General features: G+C 46.4%; 2 protein-coding genes across 2 annotated transcripts in view; one reads left to right on the top strand and one right to left on the bottom strand.

Annotated features, from left to right (window-relative positions):
• LOC108151146 overlaps positions 1 to 3,125 on the bottom strand; it is a 31,543-nt gene extending 28,418 nt beyond the window's left edge. The window contains exon 1 of the mRNA XM_017279572.2: positions 1,208 to 3,125. Coding sequence (XP_017135061.1) covers positions 1,208 to 2,746 — 1,539 coding nt within the window. The 5' untranslated portion in view covers positions 2,747 to 3,125. The remainder of the gene's footprint in view (positions 1 to 1,207) is intronic.
• Positions 1 to 24,154, top strand: part of LOC108151145 (elongation factor-like GTPase 1) — an 84,817-nt gene that overhangs the window by 32,849 nt on the left and 27,814 nt on the right. The window lies entirely within an intron of this gene.

The raw sequence follows: 24,154 nt of genomic DNA, 5'->3' as shown, positions 1-24,154 counted from the left end.
AAGTCACAGTCTCCGTCTCCGTCTCCATCTCTGTTTCAGATGCGACTCCCAGTTGCTCCCTAGAGCTGGGTGCTGGGTGCTGGGATCTGGGATCTTTCTCCCAGCCTTATGACAATCGATTTGCAATGGAAAGCCAATGCCTGGAGGCGCTCCATTTATAACAAGTGGCCGGCTTTTGGCCAACTATCCAAGTCAGTTGGCTCCACTCCGCTCTGGTTGGTCCTATGATGGTCCCTCTGTAACTCTGAACTTTTTGTTACAGCTCTTTCCCTGCCTCCTGCCAGCGATGTTGCTGTTGCTGTTGTCATTGTCGTTGTCATCGCTTGCTTGCTGCCTGCCTCTCGTTGTGGCTGGCGATAGTTTGAGAGTCAAGTTGTTCCAATAATTCCGCATTTGACATTCAACCGGGGGTTTTACCCGAGGTTCTACTTGTGTTTTTTTGTGTGTTTTCGTCTGTCCGAAACGGTTGTTGTTTTTGCTGTGTGTTGCTGTAGGATGTCTCTGTCTCTTGGTCTTTTGGTCTCCTGGTCTCTTGGCCCATTGTCTTGGGAAATATTGTATGTATCTTCCAGATACATTGACAGGCCTTCGCCTTTTACCTTTACCTTTTCCTTTCCCGTTTTTCTTTTACTATTTCCCCATTTCCCATTTCCCCTTTCGAACATTTGTGGTCAATCGCTAATTAAGCCAAAGAATGGTCTATCTTTTGACTGCTGATGGGAGATTGAAAGAGATCTCTAGGGATCTCAATGATCTCTCTGAAGGGAATTGTAGGGATCTTATAGGATTACTTTGGGAATTGTTTCTCTTGAAAAGATCTGTGGGATGAAATGATCTGTAAACTAATTACAGGGTGCGATCTTTAGTCTGTATCCTAGAGAATTCCTCAACGTTCATTGAATTTGGAGAAATGTTATTCACACAACGATCCTTTGCTTGTAATGATCTTTAACGTAATGTCTGAGCTAGATTTTCCATCTGTAGATTTGTAGATATTCTAGAGATCCTAGAGTTTATTGAAATTATAAAGGACATGCAGCCCTTTGAAAGATCCTTGGATTGTAATGATCCCTAACTTAATTTCAGGAGTAGCTATTTATGCCCATCTGCTATCTAGATCCCACAGTACTAGTAACAGTACAGTGAGGTCCTATGCTACAGGTATATGTAGATATTATAAAGCCTTAACCTCGATAAAGATTCTTACCTTATTATCCTTGTTGTTGACCGCTGATCCCAGCTTCTGTTGGTAGTACTCCTCGCGTGCATTCGTGCTGAGGCTGTCGATGAGGGCCGAGGCATTTACATGGCCATCGTAGACGAGGCTATCCTGCTGCTGGGTGCTGTATGTGGAGGCAGCTGCTGCTCCTCCTGCTGCTGCTGCAGAGGATGAGGCTGCTGCTGCTGCCGCTGCCGCTGCCAGAGGAATGTTGGCCTGTGGAGTCCGTGTGTACAGCTGCTCGATGGGCAGGCCGGGATTCGCTGAGTTTGTGGTGGCCGATGGGAGGGCAGAGGATGATGATGGGGCCGAGGATGATGCACCAATCGAAGGCGTCACCTTCGTCTGCAGGGGCTTCGTCTGCTGTTTCTGCTGGTAGGCAGCGTTGGTTGAGAGCTTCTGCTTCTGTGTGGTGCTTCCGCTTGGGGGCTTGGAGGCAGCCGCCGCACTGGCCGCCGCCGCACTGTTGCTGCTCGGACGCTGGGCGCCGCGCTTGAGGGCCGTCGTGACCTTGTGGCCGAAGGGTCGCTTGGTGGCCTGGCGGTGCTTCACCTTGCCCATCGTTGTGAGGGTGCGCTGCTGGCTGCCCGCATTCGTGGCTGTGGTGGTGGTGCTGCTGCTGCTGCTGGGATCCGCATCTGCGGCCGTGATTGCTGCAATGTTGTTGTTGGAGCGGGCAGCCACGAACTGATCGTCCGGATCGGTGGCATCGGTGAGGGCCTCGTCACTGGTTGTGGATGCTGCCGCCTGGTCCTCCTCCTGGGACTGGGAGTCGTCTGTCTCCTGGCTCATCTCTGGCTGGGTCGTGAGATTCGCAGAGGTCGTCTCACCCGTCTCCTCCTCTTCGTTGTGGTCACTGGTGCCAGTCCCTGCCGACTCTTGGCTGAAGTCCGTGGTGGTGGGCAGGTCCTTCATGAGGGTCGTCTGCTGCGTGACGGCTGCCTGCAACGCGGCCTGCTCGTTCATCGTGTGCTGCAGCTCCAGGAGCGTCGTCTCATCGAGGAGCAGGGTCGGGTCTGTTTCTGTCTCCGTGGAGCCAGTGGGTGGCAGGGTGCTCTGCTCCTCCGCCTGTTCTTGCTCCGTTTCCGCTTCCGTTTGCTGCTGTTGGGTCGTGGAGGTGCTGCTGCTGCTGGTGCTGCTGCTTCTGGTGGAGGTGGCCTCCTGCTGGCTGAACTGCTGCTCCTCGATGTCCAGCGACTCCTTAAGTCGCGCCACCCGCTCAACGATCCTGGCCAGCATATCCTTCTGCTGCTCGGGCAGGTTCTTGGTGTCCAGCTCCAGCAGACGGTCGTACTTCCGGATGTTCCGCTTCACCGTCTCAATGTCCGCCCGAGTCTTGGCCGAGGGGGGGTTGGGCTTGGCCTTGGGCTCCTCCTCCTGGAAGTAGGCGCGTGCCCTGCGATTGCTGTAGCCCACCAGCTCGATGACACCGGGATAATCGGAGGCGGAGGCGGACGTAGCCACAACGAGGACCAGAGCCACCAGAGCCAGGGAGCAGCTCCAGGCGGTGCCACTACTCAGAACCATTTTGGAAAAAAAAATCACTTAGCACTTGGGTTCTATATTCTATTCTCCTTTTTTGTGTTGTGGTTTATTTTTGTTGTTTGCACTCGCGAATCACGTATTTTTCGTGTATTTCTCGTATTTCCTCCCCCTCTTTAATCTGCTGTCTCTCGTCCCTCGTCTATCTTCTGTAGCGGATTAATGTCAACTAACTGTAACTCTGACGCTTTGACAGCTCTCTCGGAAAACACGCTCTGCTCTCTCTTAAAAAAAAAGGCGAACCGCGAATCCAGTAATCAGGAGGAATGGAATGGGGGAATCTTCTGCCACTTGATGCTGCTTTGGGGATAGTTTTCTATGCGTCTCGGTCTCGGTCTTCGGGCCACGATCCGCAGACGACTAATGTCGGATTACAAATGTTCCAGGCCGCTGGACTGCAGCGTCTTTTAAAAATTTTCAAAGCGGAAAACGCATCGCGTCAGAGTCGCGCAAAGAGAAGACTTTTCTCCCATGGCCCCCAACCCCCCCACCACCCGGTCACGGCCACAAGTTGTTCTTTCACCAAGTTCATGGCTTAGACCGGTTTGAAGCCAACATGTTGCATGCCGCCGCGATAGCAATCGCAGAGAGTCTCGCAACCACACACACAGAGAGAGAGAGAGAAAGAGAGTGGGAGAGCGCTTTCTTTCTAGTAAATGTTGCTGAGCTTCAAGCAGATGTTCCCAAGCAACAAGCACATGCTCCTAAGCTTCCATCAAATGTTGCGAAACTTGTATGTTCAAATGTTCCCAAGCTTTGATCAAATGTTGCAAAGGTTCCACTGACAAATGATCCTTGCCACCGCCTCTGGGGGGCATGGATTTAATTGCATGGCCCGGCACACGCCTTCCTCTAAGAATAACCATCCAGCATGAGCATGAGCATGAGCATATAGTATCTCCCTCCGATCGCTGCCATCTACGGTATATATTCCCCATTCAATTAGTCATTCCACAAACGCACACACTCGGAGGCACCTCTGTTTTGGCCTGGTTCTTCTATGTGGCTCTCTGTTTCGGTTTCTGCTGTTCGGCTGTTCGACTGCTTTCGCTTCAATGTCAACTCAGAGGCTCGTTTAGCCTGTCATCGATTTGGTAGACGACTGGTAGAACCAGACACCATAGAACCATAGAGCCGCTCCTCAACACCTCTCCCGAACACACGGCAGCACCGGAACCTCCGTTCTGGCATGGATCCCAGATCTCAGATCTGAAAATTCTACTCTTTTTTCCCTCGTCTGTTCTGGTCTGGTCTGGTCTGGTCTGGACTTGTCTGCTGTGTGATGCACAATTTAGTTAAATGCTTTCGTATTAAACATAATTTGTCGCGGCCTTCTTAATTGTAGATTGGGAAATAGCTATGTTGTCTTCTCTTTTCGTTCTCTCTTTCTTTCTCTACCTTTCTCCACTGCCACTGCCATTGCCATCTCCATATCCAAATAAATGTGATCTATAGTCCAGAACGTGCCCTGATCTACTAATGAACTCCAGATTCATTTCCATTTCAGGGTGCTCTCATATTTGTACTCTAATTCATCAACTGGGGTATGCTGGCACTTTAATGTGGTTTGTGGTGTGTTGATAGGAAAAAGCATTAAAACTGGATGAATTTCCACCTCTCAAATATGCTTAAACTATCATTAATATGCCACATATATGATAACCCTACACTTAATTGTTCTACTAAATTAATTCAAAGCCCACTTTCCCAATCTACCAATCCAACTTCCATCCATTCCTCGTTATCATTCTGCAGAGTATTTATGCATTCATTCAGCATACTATTACCAGAGAGTCTAGAGTCTAGTCTAGTGCTCGTCTATTGCCTGGGAACTGCAATAAAACAATCACAAATAAGTTATAAGAAAACGAACCTCAACCAGGGACCAGAGACCCAACCAAAGTGGAGCTCAGGCCGGAGCTCCGTTCCGTTTGGAGCTCTGGAACTGTGCAGTAGCAGGGCTGCAGCTTCCCCATTTTTCACGTAGCCGCGCAATGAAAGAAAACCGAGCGTTAATTAAAAAAATAGCCATAGATCAATGCACCTGATAGATGCGGGAAATGTTTGTTCTGCTGCTGCTGCTTCTGTGGATGTTGCTGTGGCAGTGTTGCTCTTGCCGTTGGCTGCTGTTCCCCCGTCCAAGGTTGGGGGGCTTGCCTCTGCGGAAATTTGCCAGCGGCAAATGTGGTATAATTTGTGAGAAAAAGGCTTGGTTCCTTAGCCCTATTTAGAGCCCCATGCCCCATGCCTCATACACACCTGGTACGAGTAATAGACGTAAAGAAAGAGAGCCTCAAGCGATCCTCAGAAGAAATATCGTTTATTACGAATCCGAAGGGAGAGAGAGGGGAAGGTTGACAAGGCTCCAGGCGCTTCCTTCATTAGCATCGACGGGGGAAAAACCCGTCTCTGGGGCTCTGTCTCTGTCTCTGACTCTGTCTCTGACTCTGTCTCTGTCTCTGACTCCGAAGCATTTAGTTTGGGGGCTCTCTGACACACATAAGGCGTTTACAATCATTATGGGATAAATGCCGCAGCAGTTGTAGTAACTCCTCCTGCCGCATGTTGCAGTGCCACTGCTGCCACAGCAACAGCCACAGCTACAGCAACAGCCACAGCAGTGAGTGGGTGAGCGCTGCAGTTGCGTGGTTGCAATGCAACTTTCTTCTCGTCTCTTATCTTTTATGCATATGCAGCAGCAGCAGCAGCAACGCAATGGCGGCGTCTGCATTCTTTGCTAGCCATAAAATATGCGACCAACCGACGATCATCCAAGTGCAACTGCAACAAGAGGCTGCTACAGCAGCAACAGCCGCCACTCTTGAACTTTACTGAGCGATGAAAATGCTCTGGCTTTGGCTCTTGCCCTTTCTCCCGGCTGCTTTTCCCCCATCGTCTCCATCTTCTGCTGTTTAGCATGAGCCTGGGCTCTCTCAAAGACAGGGCTTAAATGGCAAGGGGGGAGGAGGTGAGGTGAGGTGAGACCATGACTTCGAGAGGGAGTTGGGCCCAAATGAGGGAGTGAGACGCAGACGCTGCCGCACGATGTTGCTGCTGCTGCTGCTGCTGCTCAAGTGCCAATAGCAATCTTCTTTGTAGAAATACCCTTTCAGAGGCTAACAGGACTTCAAAGCAATGTTTGCCAGGCAGAAAAGGAAGCAACTGCCAAGGGGACCTGCGATTTTCCAGGGTGCCATCAGCGTCGGACTCAAATAAAGCCTCGCTTTCCTCTTTTTGTGGCTGCTTTTCTTTCTGCTGCTGCTGTTGTTTATTTCCCCCCGGTTTGATCTTTTGGTCTTTGGCGGTAATTTTTCCTGTGCAACTTTTTCCTTTTGGCCAAGAAGAGACTTTATTGGCTTTCGGTTCGGCGGTTCGGTGGTTCGGTGGTTCGGTGGTTCGGTGGTTCGGTGTTCGGATCGGCCTTTGCATTTCGTTTGCTTCTTGCCCAATGTTTTATCTGCAGAAGTTTTGTCTTCATTTTTATTTTAATAGTGATCTTGATACTGCTCCACCGCCTCGCCTCCATTCCAGAGTCCTCCGCTCTCCACTCTGGAGAGGGTCTCGCGGTATCGCTGTCTTTATCACATAATGATTTCAAATGGTGCGAAATTAATTTGAATTATTACTGTTATTAGCTGTTATTTCCAGTGTAATGGCCATGGCCATGATCGCTGGCCCAACAAACTACAGTTATGGGAAGGTGCAAGAGATGGATCTGTAGATGAAAGTTGCCTCCGAGTGGCTGCTGGTGGTGGTGATGCTGCCTCTCCTTCATGGCTAATGCACTCCCCAGAGAAATGCCAACAAATTCAGTGATAAGCAATGCAAATGGGATGCTGCAACATGACTCGGTCGGGGCTTCAATTACCAATTGTTTTAGACCGTTTAAATGACAGCCACAGCAGACAGCACACAGCACAAGAGCATACAGGCATTGTTGCCTCTCTCTGTGGCTCTCTGTGGCCACATTTAAATTTATTAAAACTGCACCAAGTTCTAACGGACAACGGACAAACGCTTGGAATGTGCAACATGTTGTTGTTGCCACAGCCACTGCCACTGCCATTGCCCATTGCCCATTGCCTCTCTTGTATGTGGAAGCTGTTGGTTGTTCCATGACCAAAGTGATCTTACATCTTGTGGCATCTGGGAAGCAGGAGCATTTCCACTGGCGCTTGGCTCTTGGCTCTTGGCGCTTGGCTCTTGGCGCTTTGCTCTGGCTTGGCCATTTGCAATTTCCATCATTTTGCATGCAATTTAATGCCATTTGTCATTTGCTTAATTGTGCCCAGGCTCTCTGTGTGTTTCTCTGCATTTCCTGCCTGACTCCATCGATCCATCCATCCATCCATCCATCCGACCATCTCTGGATACATCCATCCATCCGTCCATGCTGCTACGCTGCCATTCGCTGGCTGTCCGTTCTCCCAGTTCCCAGTTCCTGCCTTCTGCTGCCATACCGTTTCTAATTGTGGCCAGGCACGCAGTGATTACACTGACAGAAACGACATGTTTCGGAAAAATCTCAAAGAATTATGGCGAGAGATGATGTGCGAAAAGGACAGGTCTATGCCAACGAAATATGCATCCATTTTTAAAGATAGTTCAATCGCGTAGGAAACCAAAGATCTTGGATCTGTATACTCGAAAATATATCCATAAATCAATATCAATTTGGATTCTCCCATAGAAATTTTTAGATTTTTAATAAATTCTTCAAGATTCTATTTGGGGATGCCTTGGGGATCCTGTTTTCAAGATCTTACTTTCAGGCTGCCCAAATTCTTCGAATAGGATTTGCAGACTTATTCTTGCAGTGTTTTTCGTTGGATTGCTGCAATCAATGGCTCAGTCTCTGGCCCCGACTTGGGGCCCATTTAGTTTCAATTAATCAAGTTGTCGCTGCACGCGTCTATTAGCTGTTTATGACACAACTGTGGTCAAGTCCATGGCTTTTGAGCAGCAGTGCCACCAATGCCAGTAGGGGCAGCGGCAGCGGCAGTGGCAGTTGCAGTTGCAGTTTCAGAGAGTCCAAACCAGAGCCAGAGGCGCCTTGGGGTGTTCGCTTGGCGCTCATTAGCGGCGCCCCCATAGATGCAACAGCTCCTGCACCAACTCCCCATCCTCCCAGTGCTGTTTCTCCTCCTGCATAATCTCCACCTCCTCCTCCCCCTAGTGCCATTCTGGTGCTCCACCTCCTGCCTCCTTCTCGTGCGCGTTCATATGTTATTAAATATACTTGTGGCAGATTGCCGCTACTGCCTGGCGGTGCTCTTGACTGTTGTGCACTTTTGCACTTCCATTTCTTCGACTTGGACTTAAGTATTTGATACCCTGCGTTCTGCAGAGGGTGTTATAGTTTCAGAAGGGATCTGAAACTCTATTCTTTCGAAGAGTCCTTTCTGTTTGAAACTTAACAAAGAACCTTCTTCTATGATATGTACACCTCCAGCAGAATAGATCTCTTAGATTGTTTGACCATATCCTGTAGCTTCTATAAGGGAAATCCAACGTAAAAGGGTATTTAAACCTTTGGCTTTTCCTTGGCAAACTCTTCCCCGGCTCTGGTGGTTTCTTTTTTGGTTAGTCGCTAGGTTTCGTAATGGGCTTTAAGTTCTTTAATGTTCCACTTTGGGTTTATGTTGGCACCAGGTACCGTTGCATATCGTAATAGTCGTGTGTGCGTGTCTGTGTATGTGTGTGCCGAAGGTTTTTCTCCTCTTTTTTTTATTTTGGTTAAGGATTGCGCCATTTTTTGCACCCAGCTGTCACACGGAGGTTCGTTGACTCCCGTAGTCGTAGTCGTAGTGGCAGTGGCAGTGGCAGCATGGAATCCCAGTTGGTGTTGAAACAATCATGTCCGACAGACCAACCAGTCGACCGGCCATTGCATTGCATAATCTCTTTCTTGGCCATAAGAGAGCAGTCGTCAGTCGACGGTAGACGGCAGCCGGCAGCCGGCAGACGGGAGGAGGTAGAACCGCAGACGGATGGGTTGGGAATGGTAATTACCATTGTCTGCTAAATTGATTTTGAAATGCTCAAGTCGGCAATTTTCGGTGGCTCTTCTCAGGATGTGAAGATGTTATATCTTGGCCAAAGGTAGGGCCTTTGCTGGGGTACATTTTGTGGGTCAAAAGTGGGCTAAAATACCAGATGGAAGGCAGTTCTTTCTCTGGCTCAAATGATCTTTAAACTGTTTGGCTTAAGAGATGCCAAGTACTTAAGCTATTTGAATGGAATGGAATATGATTTTTGTGGAGAGTCTGAGTGAGAGATCAGTGCTCTTCTATTCGATTAATCATTCAGGGTTTGCAGGAAGTTTAATTCGAGGATAAAAACTGATAAAATTTATGATCTACTTTACTTGAAAGAGTTTTCCACGCACCGATCCATGATCCTATCATTTCCCATGCATACAAATATCATAGATCGTTCCATGCGAGAAGCTCTTTGAAGGTAATCTGTAGATCTCTTGAAGAATCCTCACAAATAGGTATCATTAATGGATATCCCTGAGAGGATCTCTCTGTCTCTTCTCTCTGAGAGAAATCTGTTCTTAATCTTCAGTGAATTCGTTAAGTCCACAAATGAAAGCTATTATGCGCGGCTCCTCTGGTTCTCGGTTCTTTGTTCTCTCTGGCAACCTGTTCGGCCTCCTCATATTTATTTCACTTATTTCCCGATTATGAATACCGCGGATACTGCAATTTTCCTGCCCATGTGAAAGCGGGCACTGGCCAAACAAGAATCTATCTCTGGATACTCCCCTACTCCCATATGCATGCACATTAGATAAGCCAGAAGATGGGGATACAGAGATGCAGTGTGGCAGAGGGGCAGAGGGGCGGAGATGCAGTGGGGCAGTGGCAAGAACCAGTCTGATGTTATATCGGAAGAGGGATGCACACACGGACGCTCTCTGGAGCGGACACCCCCCACGAACTAATTGCCGCTCATTTCCATTTATCGCGATACGCGTCCCATCCCGTCCTCTCCCGTTCCGTCCCCTTCGAATGAGTTACGAGGCAACACTGGCGGTGGAAACAAATTAAAATCGTGGCAAATGCTGCGCATTGGGGCAGCCTCTCTCTCGCCTCTCGTCTCTCCCCTCACCTGTTTTCGCATTAACCCAAGCAATAATCTCCGCAGTACGGGGACAGGAACTACTGTGACTGTGACTGTGACTATGACTGGGACTGGGACTGGGACTGGGGGAATCGCGTGTCTCTGCAAGGTCTTTCTTCCACTCTCTGCCTGCCACTTGTTGCAACGCGTTGCGCCAAATGCAATTAAATCTGTGTCGCCTCCTGACTGCTGCTGCTGCTGCCGCTGCTTCTGCTGGCGCTGGCGCTGCTGCGTGTGTCGTTGCACTTGTGGCAATTGCAACTGTGCCGCATAATTGTGCCAAATGAATTTGTAATTATGTATTTGGCTTGTCTCTCGGTCGACTCTGGGGTCTGTAAGCCTCATGCCTCATGCAACGTTAGCCGGTTTTAGTGCCTCCTCCTCCTATCCTCCTCACCCCCTCCCTTCCTCCGGTCATGTCGTTTTTTTGGTCATGTGAGTGACATCACAGTAGCAGTAACACAACACAACACAGCACAAAGTCATTGTCAACATTGTCAGGCTATGGCTATGAAGCTATGGCACAGACAGACCCCCGAGCCCGAGCCCGAGCCCGAATCCCAGAGCCCATCGTAGAGACCCCCTTCGAACAGGCCTCGCCAGAACAGAGCAGGGCAGAGCAGGGCAATCCGGACTACAGGCCATGACACCACACAAAAAAGAAGGCTGACAAAATTTAATTAAAGCGCATGACGAAAAATTCTTCGAGAAATTGTTTAGACCCAGAAGAGAAGGGAGCAGATCTGATGAATGTTGGGGACACCAGTGGGAATACACTTACCAAGAGCCGAATAGAGGCCTAAAATATGGTATGATTCTGCGTTGGCATAAGGAATCTTTTACTTATAAATGAACTGCTAAGGGCTCCCATTTAGTTAAGAGAAAGAGTGCCGGAGAAAAGATCATGTCTTCATCAGACAAATTCAAAGAAGTTACATAAAGTTTCTATGAAATCTTTCCTAGAAAAATCTATGAGCTTAAGGGAGAAACTTTCGAGGAATCTCCTTAAGAATCTTTGAGCCAACATTTTTAAAAATTTTATACAAAGTTTTGAGAAATCTTTCTAAGAAGAATCTATGCAGAAATCCTTAAGCACTTAAAGGAAATTCCATGTACAATTTTTTTGAAAAATTCTTCAGAAAATTATGAAAAAAGACACACAGATCTATATGATTTTTATCCTTGCAGGATATGCAATGAAAGTTTGGTTAATGTTTTGCTATCTATTCTTTAATTGTGTTTTATTAGATCTTTTATAGCGGGCAGTTCTTAATCTCCCATAGGGTATATTCTTGCATCCAATACGAATCTATTCTCCTGCTTTGATCCTCATTAAGGGTATCAAGAGACAATGTATGAGATGATGCCGCCGACACTTTCAAAGTTACGCAGTCTCTGACTTTGCTCTTCTGCTCTGCTCGGTTCCCCTTCTGCTCCGTGTATCTTTGCTTCATCTTTTTTCTTGCTGTTGCTGTTGCTGCTTGGACAAGCCGTTCAAAAGTGTCAAAGTCGGTGGAAGATACAGATACGAGAGGCAGTATTGCAGGGCAGGGGCAGGGGCAGGGGCAGAGAGCAGTGAAGAGTGTGAAGGCACCACACCACCAACTTGTGGCACCATACTGCTGGGGTTCTATTTGGCAAAGTTTGCTTGAACTTCACACGAAGCCAATTAAATGGCAACACGTTACAGAACATGGCCCAGGGATCATCCTCCAATCGCCCATTCCTCATCCCCCATGCCCCATCCATATCCCCCATCATTATCATCATCTTGTTGTCATCATCGCTGGCCGACCGGCCGGCCAAAAGTATTCCCAAGTGGCGATGGGATGAGGAGATGTCTTCTGTTGGCTGTTGGCTTTTGTGTGCGAGTGCTGGAAAATGGGTCAATGATGGCTTAAATTGTGGACTGAACTGCGGATGAGGTTGAAAGTCGGAAGGGGGGGTGAGGTGAGATGTGGCGTGGTGTGGTGTGGGCCTGACATTTGATCGCATCTCTCTCTGGATTGACTTCGATGACTCGATTGACTGATGAATCTCTTGCGGTTTGATTTATGATGATCCGTTGCCAAGAGTTTTCATTCAGCTTTTGCATTCGCCTTGCGTTTTCTTTCCTTGCACTCTCTCTGCGGTCGGTCGGTCGATCCGTCGATCCGTCGATCCGTCGATCGGTCGGTCGGTCTTTGTCTGCGGATGATACTCTCGTACTCGTACTCGTACTGTTATTGAGATGTACGCCGCCGCTTCTCTTCGGAGATGATACTCCTCATCCACCATCCTGGCTACAATTTGTCTAATGTGCCAATTTGGTCGCCCGCGTCTCAGTCTCTGGGTCTATCTCTGGGTTTGTCTCTGGGTCTGGGATTCCAATCAGCTGCTAGAGATCGTTAGCTGAAAGATCACTGAGTGAAGAGGTTGGATTTCCATCTCATCTGTACCTTGGATCGGGCGAGTGGTTATGGCAGAAGAAGCTGCCTATAAATGTGAAAGGAGTTGTAAGAAAAGGGACTTTTATAGGGAATATAGGGAATTAAATCCTGTTCTCGTTTCCGCAACCCTTAAAAATGTTCCGTTTTCAAAACGGAAACATACTCCTCGTTGAAACAGCATATTAGACAATAATGCGAATCTTTTAATTGCTTAAGTCGAAAAAATATGACTATTGACTGATTCATTATCAGCATTAATTGTGCGTTTCACAGGAAATGTGGAACTGAGAAATATCGATGACGAAAATTTGCGAAAACCGGAGCTGGAATCCAGAGCGTGCCTTTATTATCGGAAATTCTTAAATAAGAAAGTGAAAATTCGAACTGACTGTTCTATACCATTTTCGGTTTTATTTGAGTAGGGTACTCCCAGGTCGATCATTCATTCTTTCTCTTTCTCATTCATGGAAGGATCTCTCTCTCTGTCGCTCCCTCTCTAATCGTATCAATGACAAGAAAAACCGAAAGAAATGAAACCCTGAAGACGAAGAAGACCTCTGGGCGCTTACGAGGGAGGCCCTATAATTTCCAGACTACGAGGAGTACAATTGGGAGTAGGAGTATGAGTACGGGGGTATGAGTACGCTTCTCGCTTCTCTCTCACTTGTCCCATTTATTTATTTTGTATTTTTCTGCCGTTTAAATTTAATTCACGATTTGCTGCCATCGAACGGCGACGCGACAAAGGAACAAAGGCAGCAGCAGCATCGCAGGGAGCATCGCGGGGGGACATTCCCTCGACGATTGCAATTTTTCGTCTCTCTCTCTCACTGTCTCTCTTTCTATCTCGTTGGTGGTAGCATCTATTCAGAGGGTATGATGGTTTCGATGAGATGTTTGTTGTAGAAAAAAGTGAGCCTCTTGACCCAAGATGGATCTCCTATATGCGCTACTTCTCGAGGAGGAGATCACCCTTTTAAGGATAATTTTCATGAAGTTCATTTTACATTTTCTAGAAATATATATATATATATATACTCTCCCCTATTTTTCCTCAGTTTAACTTTAAGAAACGACGCACCCTTCATAGAAATATAGAAAAACATACGGTGTATCTTAAGGAGAGACTTTCCTTCACTTAATTTTCGCAGAGAAATATCTTTAAGCAAAAGCTTCCAAGTGGCTTTCGCCGTACGATCTCTGGAAGATCTGATGAAGATCCTACTCTTTTCCACCGTTTTGAGACTCCTTTAGTGCCCTTTTCATGCGATTAGAGGGTATGAATAGCTTCTACCCCTGAAAGGCCGCTTCCTTTCTGGTTTTCTTTTCCTTCTAACAAGCAGCTGAAACTTTTCTTCAGCTTACTTTCCGATTCGACTGTAGACTGCTGCTGGCTGTTGGCTCTGCCTCGAATGCTGATGCCTCTTTCAGTCGGAAAAATCTTTTCGTTCGCGTACTTAACCGCAATAATTTTTGCTCATTTGAGTGTCGTGGAAATGAGTTAACGCTGGAGTTGGAGTTGGAGCTGGAGCTGGAGCTGGAGTCGAGACTCTGGTGCCTGCCACTTGGCATCTACTGGTGGCATCCACTAGTAATGTGAGCATTACTTATTTCCATTTTTTGTGTTTGCCGCCACTCTGCTTAATTCATTAATTTCCCACAGCAGCAGCCAGCCAGCTAGCCTTTGAGACGGCAGCATCTGAGGCAGCTCCCATCCCCATCCATATCCCCATCCCACATCCCAAATCCCCATCTCCGACTCCATCTCCTACTCCCAAAGTCAATTACAAACGTGAAACCGTTGAAAGTTATCACCTTCCTCCCTGGCGATCCACTGGCGAGGGAGTTGCTTCTGCTGCTTCTGCTGCTGCTGCTGCTGCTGTGGGATCCGACCCGAAACCGCAATAAACTTGCAACAAATTGTTGTCGCTGCTCTCTCTAATCATTCAGTCAGTGGCGTAATGAAGTTGTTCGCTCTCTCATCTGAGGCACAGGCACAGGCAGAGGCAGAGGCAGAGATTAGCTGCTCCGTTTAGACTCTTCTCCGTTTAGGCTTTTCCACGGTTTTACTACCCATAAACTCTACCATTATATGCCACTATTATACGATTATGTACCCCGTACTTGTGTAATATTTTTACTGCATCTCTTCCTTCTGCCTGTAAATCAGAGCCCCTATTCTGGGTATTTCCCTCTCTCTCTCTCTCTCTGGTCTTTTAATAGCCATTTGGCGCCTTCAGTTCATTCGAGCCCCTCAGGGTTAGATGAACTCTTCATATCTGGGTACGAGGATTAGCTTGGATTGTGGTACCTGGGGGTACGAAAATTTTACGAGCCTACGAGCTCTGGTTTCATGGCCACGGCTAGGACTTAGTACAGCAAATCTACTCAAAGAATGCTCTGAGAGATGCTTCCAAATCTTTGGATTCTTTTTAAATTCACCAACAAGGCTCTAAGAGACCTTGATGGGAAATCTATCGAGTAAACTTCTAGATTGAAAGTCTAAGATTTACTTAGAGAGGACTGACTAACCTTCCATCAATCCCAGCTAGATTACATTCAGAAATGTTACTTCCATACATGAACTATTTGCAAGGTATATCTGTAGACTGCCTGTCAATAAATATTCCATTTTTTTGTTATACAATCCCCTCTTATACCAGTGAGGACCTGCTAGAACTCTCAGCTGTTACTCTTCTACAGCCTTCTACCAAAACGATGTCCAATAAAAGAACATTCAGAACACATCCCAGCGAAACACTTTTATGGGTCACCACTTGCTCCGGACACTACTCTAGAGCGAAACTAAAGTAATCCGCAGCTAAAATTCTGGACCAGAAAATATACCTCGAAAAAGGTGTCGAACGCTTTGACCCACTGATGGGGAGAGCAGGGCCTTTGGGGCCGACAGAGTCTGGACAACAACTGTTGGCCTTTTGTCTGGGGCTTCGTTTCGACTCTTTTTGTCGTGTGCATTTGCATTTCTTTATCCAAAAGGGAGAGAGAGATAGCGAACCTATGACTGGAAGATACACACATTGTATCCGTATCTATTGCTATTCTTTGGCTCTGATGCCTGAACTGGTTTATATGGAAATTAATTAATACAATTCCCAATCCCATCCCCGGTTCCCAATGTCATATTTCAGCGTTTTGTGCGTTGCATTTTTCTTCCCAAACAATAACCGAATATATGGCTTTATAAAGAAAGTTCTACCAAACTAACTATCTTTGTATCTTTGCATCTTTGCATCTGCTGGCTGCTGCTGCTGCTGTGTTATCCATGTATTTCGTGTATTTCTATGCTCAATGAAAGTGTTTTTCCTGACCTCATTTTTGGCTAGTGGAAAAAATACAGAAGATGGAAATTGGCTTGTAAGAAATGTTTCGCATGTTTATCATATTTCATGATTTTACTTTTTCTTTATTTTCTTCTCTTTATTTTCTATTTTCCCGAGTTGGGTAGAGGAGGAGGGGGTGGGCACATTTTCCGTGGTTTTCCATAGCTCTCGTTGATGGCATCCCACGCTCTTAATTACCTTGCCCCGTTCCCCATGCCCCATGCCCCATGCCCCTTCCACTGCCTCTTTTGCGTAGTTCAAGCCTCAACTTTTGTCTCTTTTTCTTTGTTTCTGTCGTCTTTTGTGGCTCTTTGGGACCTTCGTTCCTTTTGGGTTTGCGGTTTTCCATTTTTCATTTTTCAAGGAAGCCCTCGAAATGTTTTGATTTAATTTTCCACAAAAAACATTTCTGCAGAAGCTTATTCGAATGCCTAAGCCAGAGGGAGATGACCATAGCACTTGTCTTCTCCCTCACTCACTGGTAAATGGCTTTCTTCTTAGAATTATCATAATTCCCCGATTGTTTTCTCACATTTATCAGCGGATTATCGCCAGAGATTAATGAGCAATAGGAGAAATTATTATAACAAAAGCTCAGATCAAAAGGTAGTCATCATATCATGATGATTTTCCTATCAACGATGGGAACTTTAAAATCTTTTCTTTGATAGGCAGATTATTTGCTACAGTCCATTGGGATTATATTATCTTTATAGCATTTGGGAGGATCTTTTTCTACATGCGATGAAAACTAAGGATGCACGAAGGGTATAAAACGTTTCTTGAGATCTTGGAAATAAAAAATCTATAATCTCCAAAGAGCTATTACAAATTACAGACAATATATGCATATATTTCTAGTATATCCCCTTTTCTGCTTCTGATCTGCTAACCACAAATGCTCCCTCCTACTATATCTACCCCGATCTAGGCTCCAGTTCAAGCTCCCTATTCATTCTCCATTTAAAAGTTAATTCCGATCAAAATTCCGATCCTATCAGCGACAACTGCAACATGTGGCAACTGTCAGGGGCGACAATCTCAAACCTACCATCTGGCAATCTCACACAATCCCCACTCCCATCCTACACCCACTCCCACTCCCACCAGATCCAGACCACACACACACACAGTCGCCAAAGGGGGAGACGAAGGATTTTGATGACATGCCCCATTCTGATTTTTAATGATTTTTATGAGTTCATTAAAAATGTATTTAAAAAATTGTTATATTTATGAGGCTTACAAGTGCAACGCGGGGGCGGGGGTACGGGTCGGAGGGAACCACTGCAATTGTTATTGTGCATTTGCATTAAATTATTGAAACATTTTTCGCGCTCTCGCCGCCGCCGGTGGCTGCCTGCTGCATGCTGCCAGCATTGTTTCTTCTTCTTGGTTTTTGGTGGGGGGAATGGCGCTTTGAGGCAGCGGAGCGGGCGGCTTCATCAACTTCCATTGAAAGGCGGCCTCGAATCTGCAGAGTCGCCTCCACTCTACTCCACTCCTCTCCACTCCTGCCACCGTGCCACCCTGCCTACCTTCTTTCAAAGCTTTTCCTTTTGGGCCGCCCTTCCTCTTCAGGTTTTTCCTCACATGTCTGTCACATGACTGACAGGCATCGTGGTACGGCAACGAGTGGCAGAGTAGCAACACCCGCAACAACTTGGAAGCGTTGGCAACTCTGGCAGCCGTTAAAACTGCTGATGATGTCTGCGGCTTTGTTGTCGTCGGATCACATGGCAGAGCGGAGCGGAGAGGCGGGGATGCTGCTGCTGCCAACGCGCGTATTCATCATCATTTCTGTCAGCAGCTCCATGGATCCATGGAGTTCTCTTCCCCTCCTCGTCGTTGTCCCCAAATGATGCGCCTGATGCGCTTGAATTTTCTCTGCGCTGCACCTAAATTATATTTTTTCTGCCTTCTGCCGCCGCCACATCTTCTTTTGCGGCTGTCAATGGTTTTTTTTTTTCCATTAATTTGAGTTTTTCCTCAATGATGGTTTTTTCTACATGCTTTTGAAATGGAAAGTTGACTCAAAAGAAGCCCTAAACTGACATAAATTAAATAAGACTCTCAAAATATTAATAAAAATTGAGTTCTTTTCCGAAATTGATGCATTCAATGGACAAATCCAAGCGGAATGTTTGGCATATTTCGAAAAATGCAGTACCAGGTTACCTCAAATAGAAGCTAACGGGACAAACTATTGCCCTAAGTAAAGCCATCCTATATATGCATAAAATATGTGTGGGTACATATATTTCAGATATTTTTGTATATTTTATTCGATGTCAGAATCCGTTTACGAAGCCAAAACCGATCCAGCCGATCTAGATGGTACCTAACTATCGATAAGCAGGGTCAAGGGCTCTATGGGATCTAAGGGCTCAATGGGCTCTATGGGCTCTATGGGCTCTATTGGCGCCACACTCGGTTTCAAATACGATTTTTCGTTAAAGCATAGAGTACATTTGTTTCCTTTTAGATATTCTGTCGTTAATTGTTTGTTTTCTGTGGTGGGACTGCTTAGGATATTCCTAAGATAGATTCTATATATTTTCCAACTGGATTTTCCTTAAGTAAATTTGAGCTACCAATATTTTCCCATCAAACGTTGCCTTGTGTGTTTATTTTTGTTCGAAAAGGAAAGTCCAATTACCATCCCATCCTTTTTCCTCTTTTTATTTGTTTTCCTTTTTCCTTTCAGGTCTTGTCTCTTTTTTGTTGTGGCTTCTTGAAAAGGAAAGTCAAGCTCCGCTCCAACGTATCTAACGTATCCAACGTACGAATATCTCCTCAGCTGTTCCTCTGTTAATCTTAATTTTTGCACACTCTCATTCGCACTCGCGATCTTTTTGTTTATTTAATTAGAGGAGGATTTGAAGAGGATTTGATGGTCGAAGAAGAGAGTGGAGTGGAGTGGAGTTTAGGGGTTCGTGTCATTAATTACTCAGCGGGCCACTCGGACACGATCTTCGGGTGGTAAGTGGCGGACGACGGACGACCGAGTGGATCGAGTGGGGATCCAAGTGCTCTCAGAGCAGAGCCGCTGCCCGGCAGCTCAGCGGGTGATTCTGGGCGCTCGTGTGGATTCCGCGGGACTTTGGACTTTCTTTCTTTGGACGAAATTGCAAATCGCGAGAGGGGCTGCAAAGGGGGAATGGCAATGGGAATCAAGGCAAATATCAGGGGTCTCTCCGCATCGCATCGCGTCGCGTCGCGTCGCATCTCATTTGAATGTTTGGATCGCTTTTTTGCGGCTTTCCCATGGATCGTTTGTCTTTTTTTGGGCAATCGTTTTTTATTTGTATTTTTATTTGTGTGTGTGTGTGGGATAGGGGGGGGGGGGGGGGGCGGTTGTTTGCAACAGTGGAGAAAAACAATCAACGCGCCTTGAAAACGAAATTCGCATGACCAAAAGAAATGGCTTGAAAAAAATAAAAGGTACGACGAGCAAATGGGAATTGCAATTGGGAGGGTGTGTGTGATGGCACTGGTGATGCGACTAAGCGATTACCCCTCGATGGGAGATGAAAGACGAAAGGATTGCAGGAAGAGTGTTCCAAAAGGAAAATTTGGAGTCAAGCGTGGGCAGTGTAGGCAGGGAAACACTATACGTATATGAATATGTGCCCCTTAAGATTGTTCCTTCGATCGTTGAGAAAGTTTCCTTTGGATCCATCTAGGTGGCATTGATGGGTTCTTATAGTGTCTCAAAGGATTAGTTTCAACTCTCAATGAAATAAAAATGGTTCTTAAGGGGTTTTCGAATATGTTGGAAGAGCAGGCATATCTCTAAAATGGGGAGTAGGATATGGCTAGAAGGTATCTTTCGACTTCGATCTGAAGATGTGCAAATGCTTTAATCGATTTTCTTTTGTACTGGCACTGGCAATGATCCTCCTTATAATTCTCGATAGGCTCCATTTGCACCCATATTCCATCTCTAGTACTACCTCTTCTATTGCTCTTCCAGGGTACCAGCGCAGGGGGCATAGTTTATTTGCCTTTTGTTGAGCTCGAGCTCGAGCTCAGTTTTGTGTTTTGTTGGCCAAGTAAATACTTAAATATAGCACACACTTAAATCGCATCGGTCTTTGCCGTTCGTTCGTTGGATTTTGTGTGTTTTTGTAGCGAAAGTGAAATTTAGACCGACCCACCGACCGACCGACCGACCGAACGCTTACGGAAGTTCCAAATTTGAAGAGATTTCTTCTACATTTTAGTTGCTGTTTTTGCTGTTTGCTCGAAAGAGTTTCTGCTGTGATTAGTTTTAGTTTTTTTTTGGAACGCTGGACGGTGGACGGGGGGGTGCTTGCAATTCCTATGTACGTGTTTGGCTTTTGCCTAATGAAAGTTAATTACAACATCAAAGCGTTGTCGCTGATCGCCAGAGCCAGCTCAGGCTCCCCGATGCCCCCAGATGGGGCACAAATTTCGATTAGGCGCGGCCAAAAAAAGGCAAGCCGCTGCCGCGCAGCGCACAAATTGTGCGATGCCATTGCCATTGCCAGTGCCAGTGCCTGTGCCTGTGCCTGTGCCAGTCGGCTGGCTAAACTCTAAGTAGAGAAAGTACATGTAAAAGTATCTGAAAGATGCGAATCTGCTGCCGATGCGCAGTCTCTAACGGAGGTCAAAATCGCTGGCGACTTTTACCGCTCGCTTTTGGGGCATCGACAAAGAGAGAGAGAGAGAGAGAGAGAGAGAGAGAGAGAGAGAGAGAGAGAGAGAGAGAGAGAGAGAGATAGAAGGAGAGGAGGAGGCACTGACCCGCCCACATGGCACATGGCTGGTGGCGGATGGCTCATGGGTTCCCTGTAAATATATTACAACACTTCTGCTGCTCCATCTGTGTATCTGAAAGATGTTAACTTCAGCTCCTCGTCATTTGCATACTTAACACCTTTCTGGAAAATTTCATCGGGCAACGGGCACGGCTGCACTTGAGTCGCCCCACAACAGATCTCCCTCTCCATCAGAAAGGAGGGTAGGAGACGGAGGCTTTTGTGTAATTAGAAAATCATCAAGTTGCAGCAGCAACAGCGGTCGTGGCAGCAGCATCGGCAGCGGCAGCGGCAGTCGTGTGTTACTTTCAATTTCAATGCAAGGCCTCTCCTCTTCCATTCACATCTTCCCATTGAAATGCATGATTTGTATCTTTGTATCTGCGATACACTGGCACACCGAGGGCATGCCTGATTCTTGAGCAGCATCTGTGTCTCTCTGTTCTTTGAAGCTATCTTTTCGGGCGAGAGCTCTGCAGAGATCCTTCCCTTTGCTGCTGAAATGATTACGATTATAAACGGAGTATTGATTGGCGGATAGAGTATCTGCTGCTTCGGCCTCTAAATTGCATTTCTTTGTTTGGCTTTCCTTTTGGGGCCGCACCTCTGCTTCTGCCTCTGACTCTGGCTCTGCCTCGGAATGGAGCGCCTCCGCCTCTGCCATGACTTTGCATTGCACTTTGTGGCTATTACAATTATTGCCATGGCCATGGCTATTGTTATTGTTACTGTTATTGCTTTATTGTTGCAGTTTATTGCATTGTCGGTATTCGCCATTAGGCAAGATTTAGCCTCGCTCACTCTTTTCTCTCCTTTTGCATATCTATCTGCGAGTATCTATCTTTTGGATGCCAAGATTTTCCTCTTTTTGAATACCAAAAAATAAATCGATAAACTTTCACCCCGCCACAGAGTGCGCTGTGCTCCCATTAAAATGCCATTAAGATCTATCTTTTGATCGAATATTTGCCAAAAAAAAGAACAAAAACAAAATAGTAAAAGATACATCCCCCACCCCCCTTCCACCGCTGAACAATCAATAAGCAATTGCCGCGCACTAATTACACTGATTAATGCCTTATCGCATTTAAACTATCTCACAGACCCTAAACAAACCAACAAAAAGGCGGAAAAACCCCCAACAAATTTCACTTTCTAAGCAGCAAAAAAAGGCAGAAAAGGCAGCAAAGGCAGAAACGACAGAAAGGCAGAAAGGTAAAGAGAGCTGAGACAACAGGTGAAATCTGTGGAGCTTCCTGTATGGGGCAGCAGGTAAAAAAGCGGTAAAAAAAAAATGCCTTCACAAAAAAGAGACCCCAAGCGGCCGAACGCCGCGAACCCCAAGTAAAAATATATATATTAAGAATAATTATATTCGAGTGAAGATCTCTCGGGGAATTGGTGGCTCTTCTGTTCCCCATTTCTCCCAGGCGAAATTGATAAGAGAAAGAGAGACGAGACCCATCTCCTCTCCATCTCCATCCCCATTATGGGGCCTAATGTTGCTCAATTAAATTCATTGAGCTGCATAAGCACCTTGCTACCTTCCACCCAAAAACCTCCACCAACAACTCATAATTATGCAGATGTTGGCCATTTAGGGGGCAGCCTGACTGCTGACTCTTCCACTTGGGGGTGGGAAGGGGAGGGGAGGAGAGGGAGGTATTGCATGTCAGTCCATGGCCCGAGGCCGAGGCAGAGGCAGAGGCAAAGGCCCAAGAGTCCACAAATCGCGTCTAATTAGTGACCCGCAAATGAAGAAATTTTTTGAACATGAAAGAAACTTTAATACCTCTGAGGGTATTTTAGGGTAAAAGAGTATACCGTGTTCTTGTAGAATCTAGAAATATGGTAGGTATATCTTCAAAACTTCATCTTGATTGGTTAATGATTACGGAAGTATCGAAAGTGTTCGTTGAATGTACAACCTTCTCCTTCTCCCGTCCTTCTGGCAGTGTTAGTAGAGGGTACTCTTGAGTCGCATTATCGACTAGAGCACAGCCCCACTGTTCCCCCCACTTACTACGGGTATATAGTATTTCTTAATAATTTACCTACAAGACATGCAACTTTGTTGTGCCTTCTTCTGGCCTTTAGGGCTAGTGGACAGTTCTTTGTGGCTGTCTCTAATTTGTTGTTGTTTGGATTTTAATGATGCGAAAGAAAGTCCACAAGCACACACACACACACACACACACACACACACTACACACTCTACACACAGAAAAGAAGTCAGCACTGGGTCCGTATCGTATTTTCTAATGATGCATATGAATCGTTTTCCTGCATATTTCGCTTTTGGCATGCAAATCTCAGGCCAGCAGCCAGCGGCTGTCCGGCCAATAATCGAGTCGAGTAGCAGAGGCTAATCAATCAATATACGAGTATAGCCAGGCACCGAGGCACCCAGGCACCCAGGCACTGGGCTCCACTGCTTCGGGGAGGAGTCTGTGGATGGGTTGATGGGTCATAAATATCGAAGATGCAGACACCTTAGCAGCTTCGTTTTTTGTTGTTGTTTTTTGGCTGCTTTGCTGTGCTGAAAGATGAGTGAAAATAATTAGTTATCGACGGCACCTGTGCAACAGTAGCTGCCCCACGAGTCCCTCCCGCTGCGCCGTTCCATGAGTGATGAAAACTTTCGCCAAATAATGATAGTCGGCCGAAGAACTCCTTTGATAGATGGATTCTGCAAGGTGTTTTGGGGTCGTTTGATTGGACTTTTACGGGTGCCATGACTTTTGACAATTGAGAGATTATTGGACGAACTTGAGAGGAGGTTACTTCTCCAACTGCTCTCGCCTAGGAAAAGCAACCATGGAATACTTACTTTCTATTAAACCCAACACCAACTCTGGCTTGTACCCAACTTTTACGAAAGCAACAGCTTCTGGGGACAACAATCATCCAACTCCACTCCACTCTACAGAAAGAGGAGGCATTCTCTGGTGGCAAGAACCAAGATTGAGGACAGCGTGGAGTGGAGTGGAATGGGAATGGGAATGGGCGACAATGAATTATTCTCTTGGCTGGCAATTTCGGTGCCTATTTGTCTGTCTCACCGTCCCTCAGTCTCTCTGTCCCTCGGTATTTCTGTCTTTGGGCAAAGTGAGTGAGTTTCATAGCCAGAGCCTAATGAAAAATGTCCAAAGAGAGCTCCTTAAACTCTAATTAAAGTTTCAGGTGTGTGTGTGTGTGTGTGTGTGTGTAAGTGCAGATGGTACACCAGTATCCCCCTCCCTTTCGAGTGTGTCTCCCCACTGAATGGCTGAAAACGAGCCAAAATAGTTGGATAGTTTGTGGATAGTTGGATAGGTTGCTAATGCTATAAACTGTCTTCAGGCTGTGCCCATTCTGTCTCTTTGTCTCTCCGTCTCTCTGTCTCTCTGTCTCTCCGTCTCTATGTTCTCCTTTCAAGTGCTGCTTCTGCTGCTGGCGTACAGCCAACGAGAGATCTTCTCTGAAGAGATCTTCACTGGCTAATTAGTTGCCACACTAAACGATTTTGAGGATTCCTAATGATTAATATAATATACGAGTACTCCGCACTCCGTGCCACATTTATGCATTTCGTGAGCAGAACAATCTCCAGCTCCAACTCCAAGTCGGAGCATAATTCCCCAGAGACACCGAAGGCCTAACAGTTTGTTCTCCCTGGCTTTGGGGTTTTGGGGCTTTGGCGTCTTGGAATCTTGTGGCCATCTTCCGGTT

The sequence above is a fragment of the Drosophila miranda genome, chromosome XR (genome assembly GCF_003369915.1).
Source record: "Drosophila miranda strain MSH22 chromosome XR, D.miranda_PacBio2.1, whole genome shotgun sequence".
NCBI classification, from domain to species: Eukaryota; Metazoa; Arthropoda; class Insecta; order Diptera; family Drosophilidae; genus Drosophila; species Drosophila miranda.
Note: the sequence above shows the minus strand (reverse complement) of the source record. Positions and strands in the feature narration are given on the sequence as shown.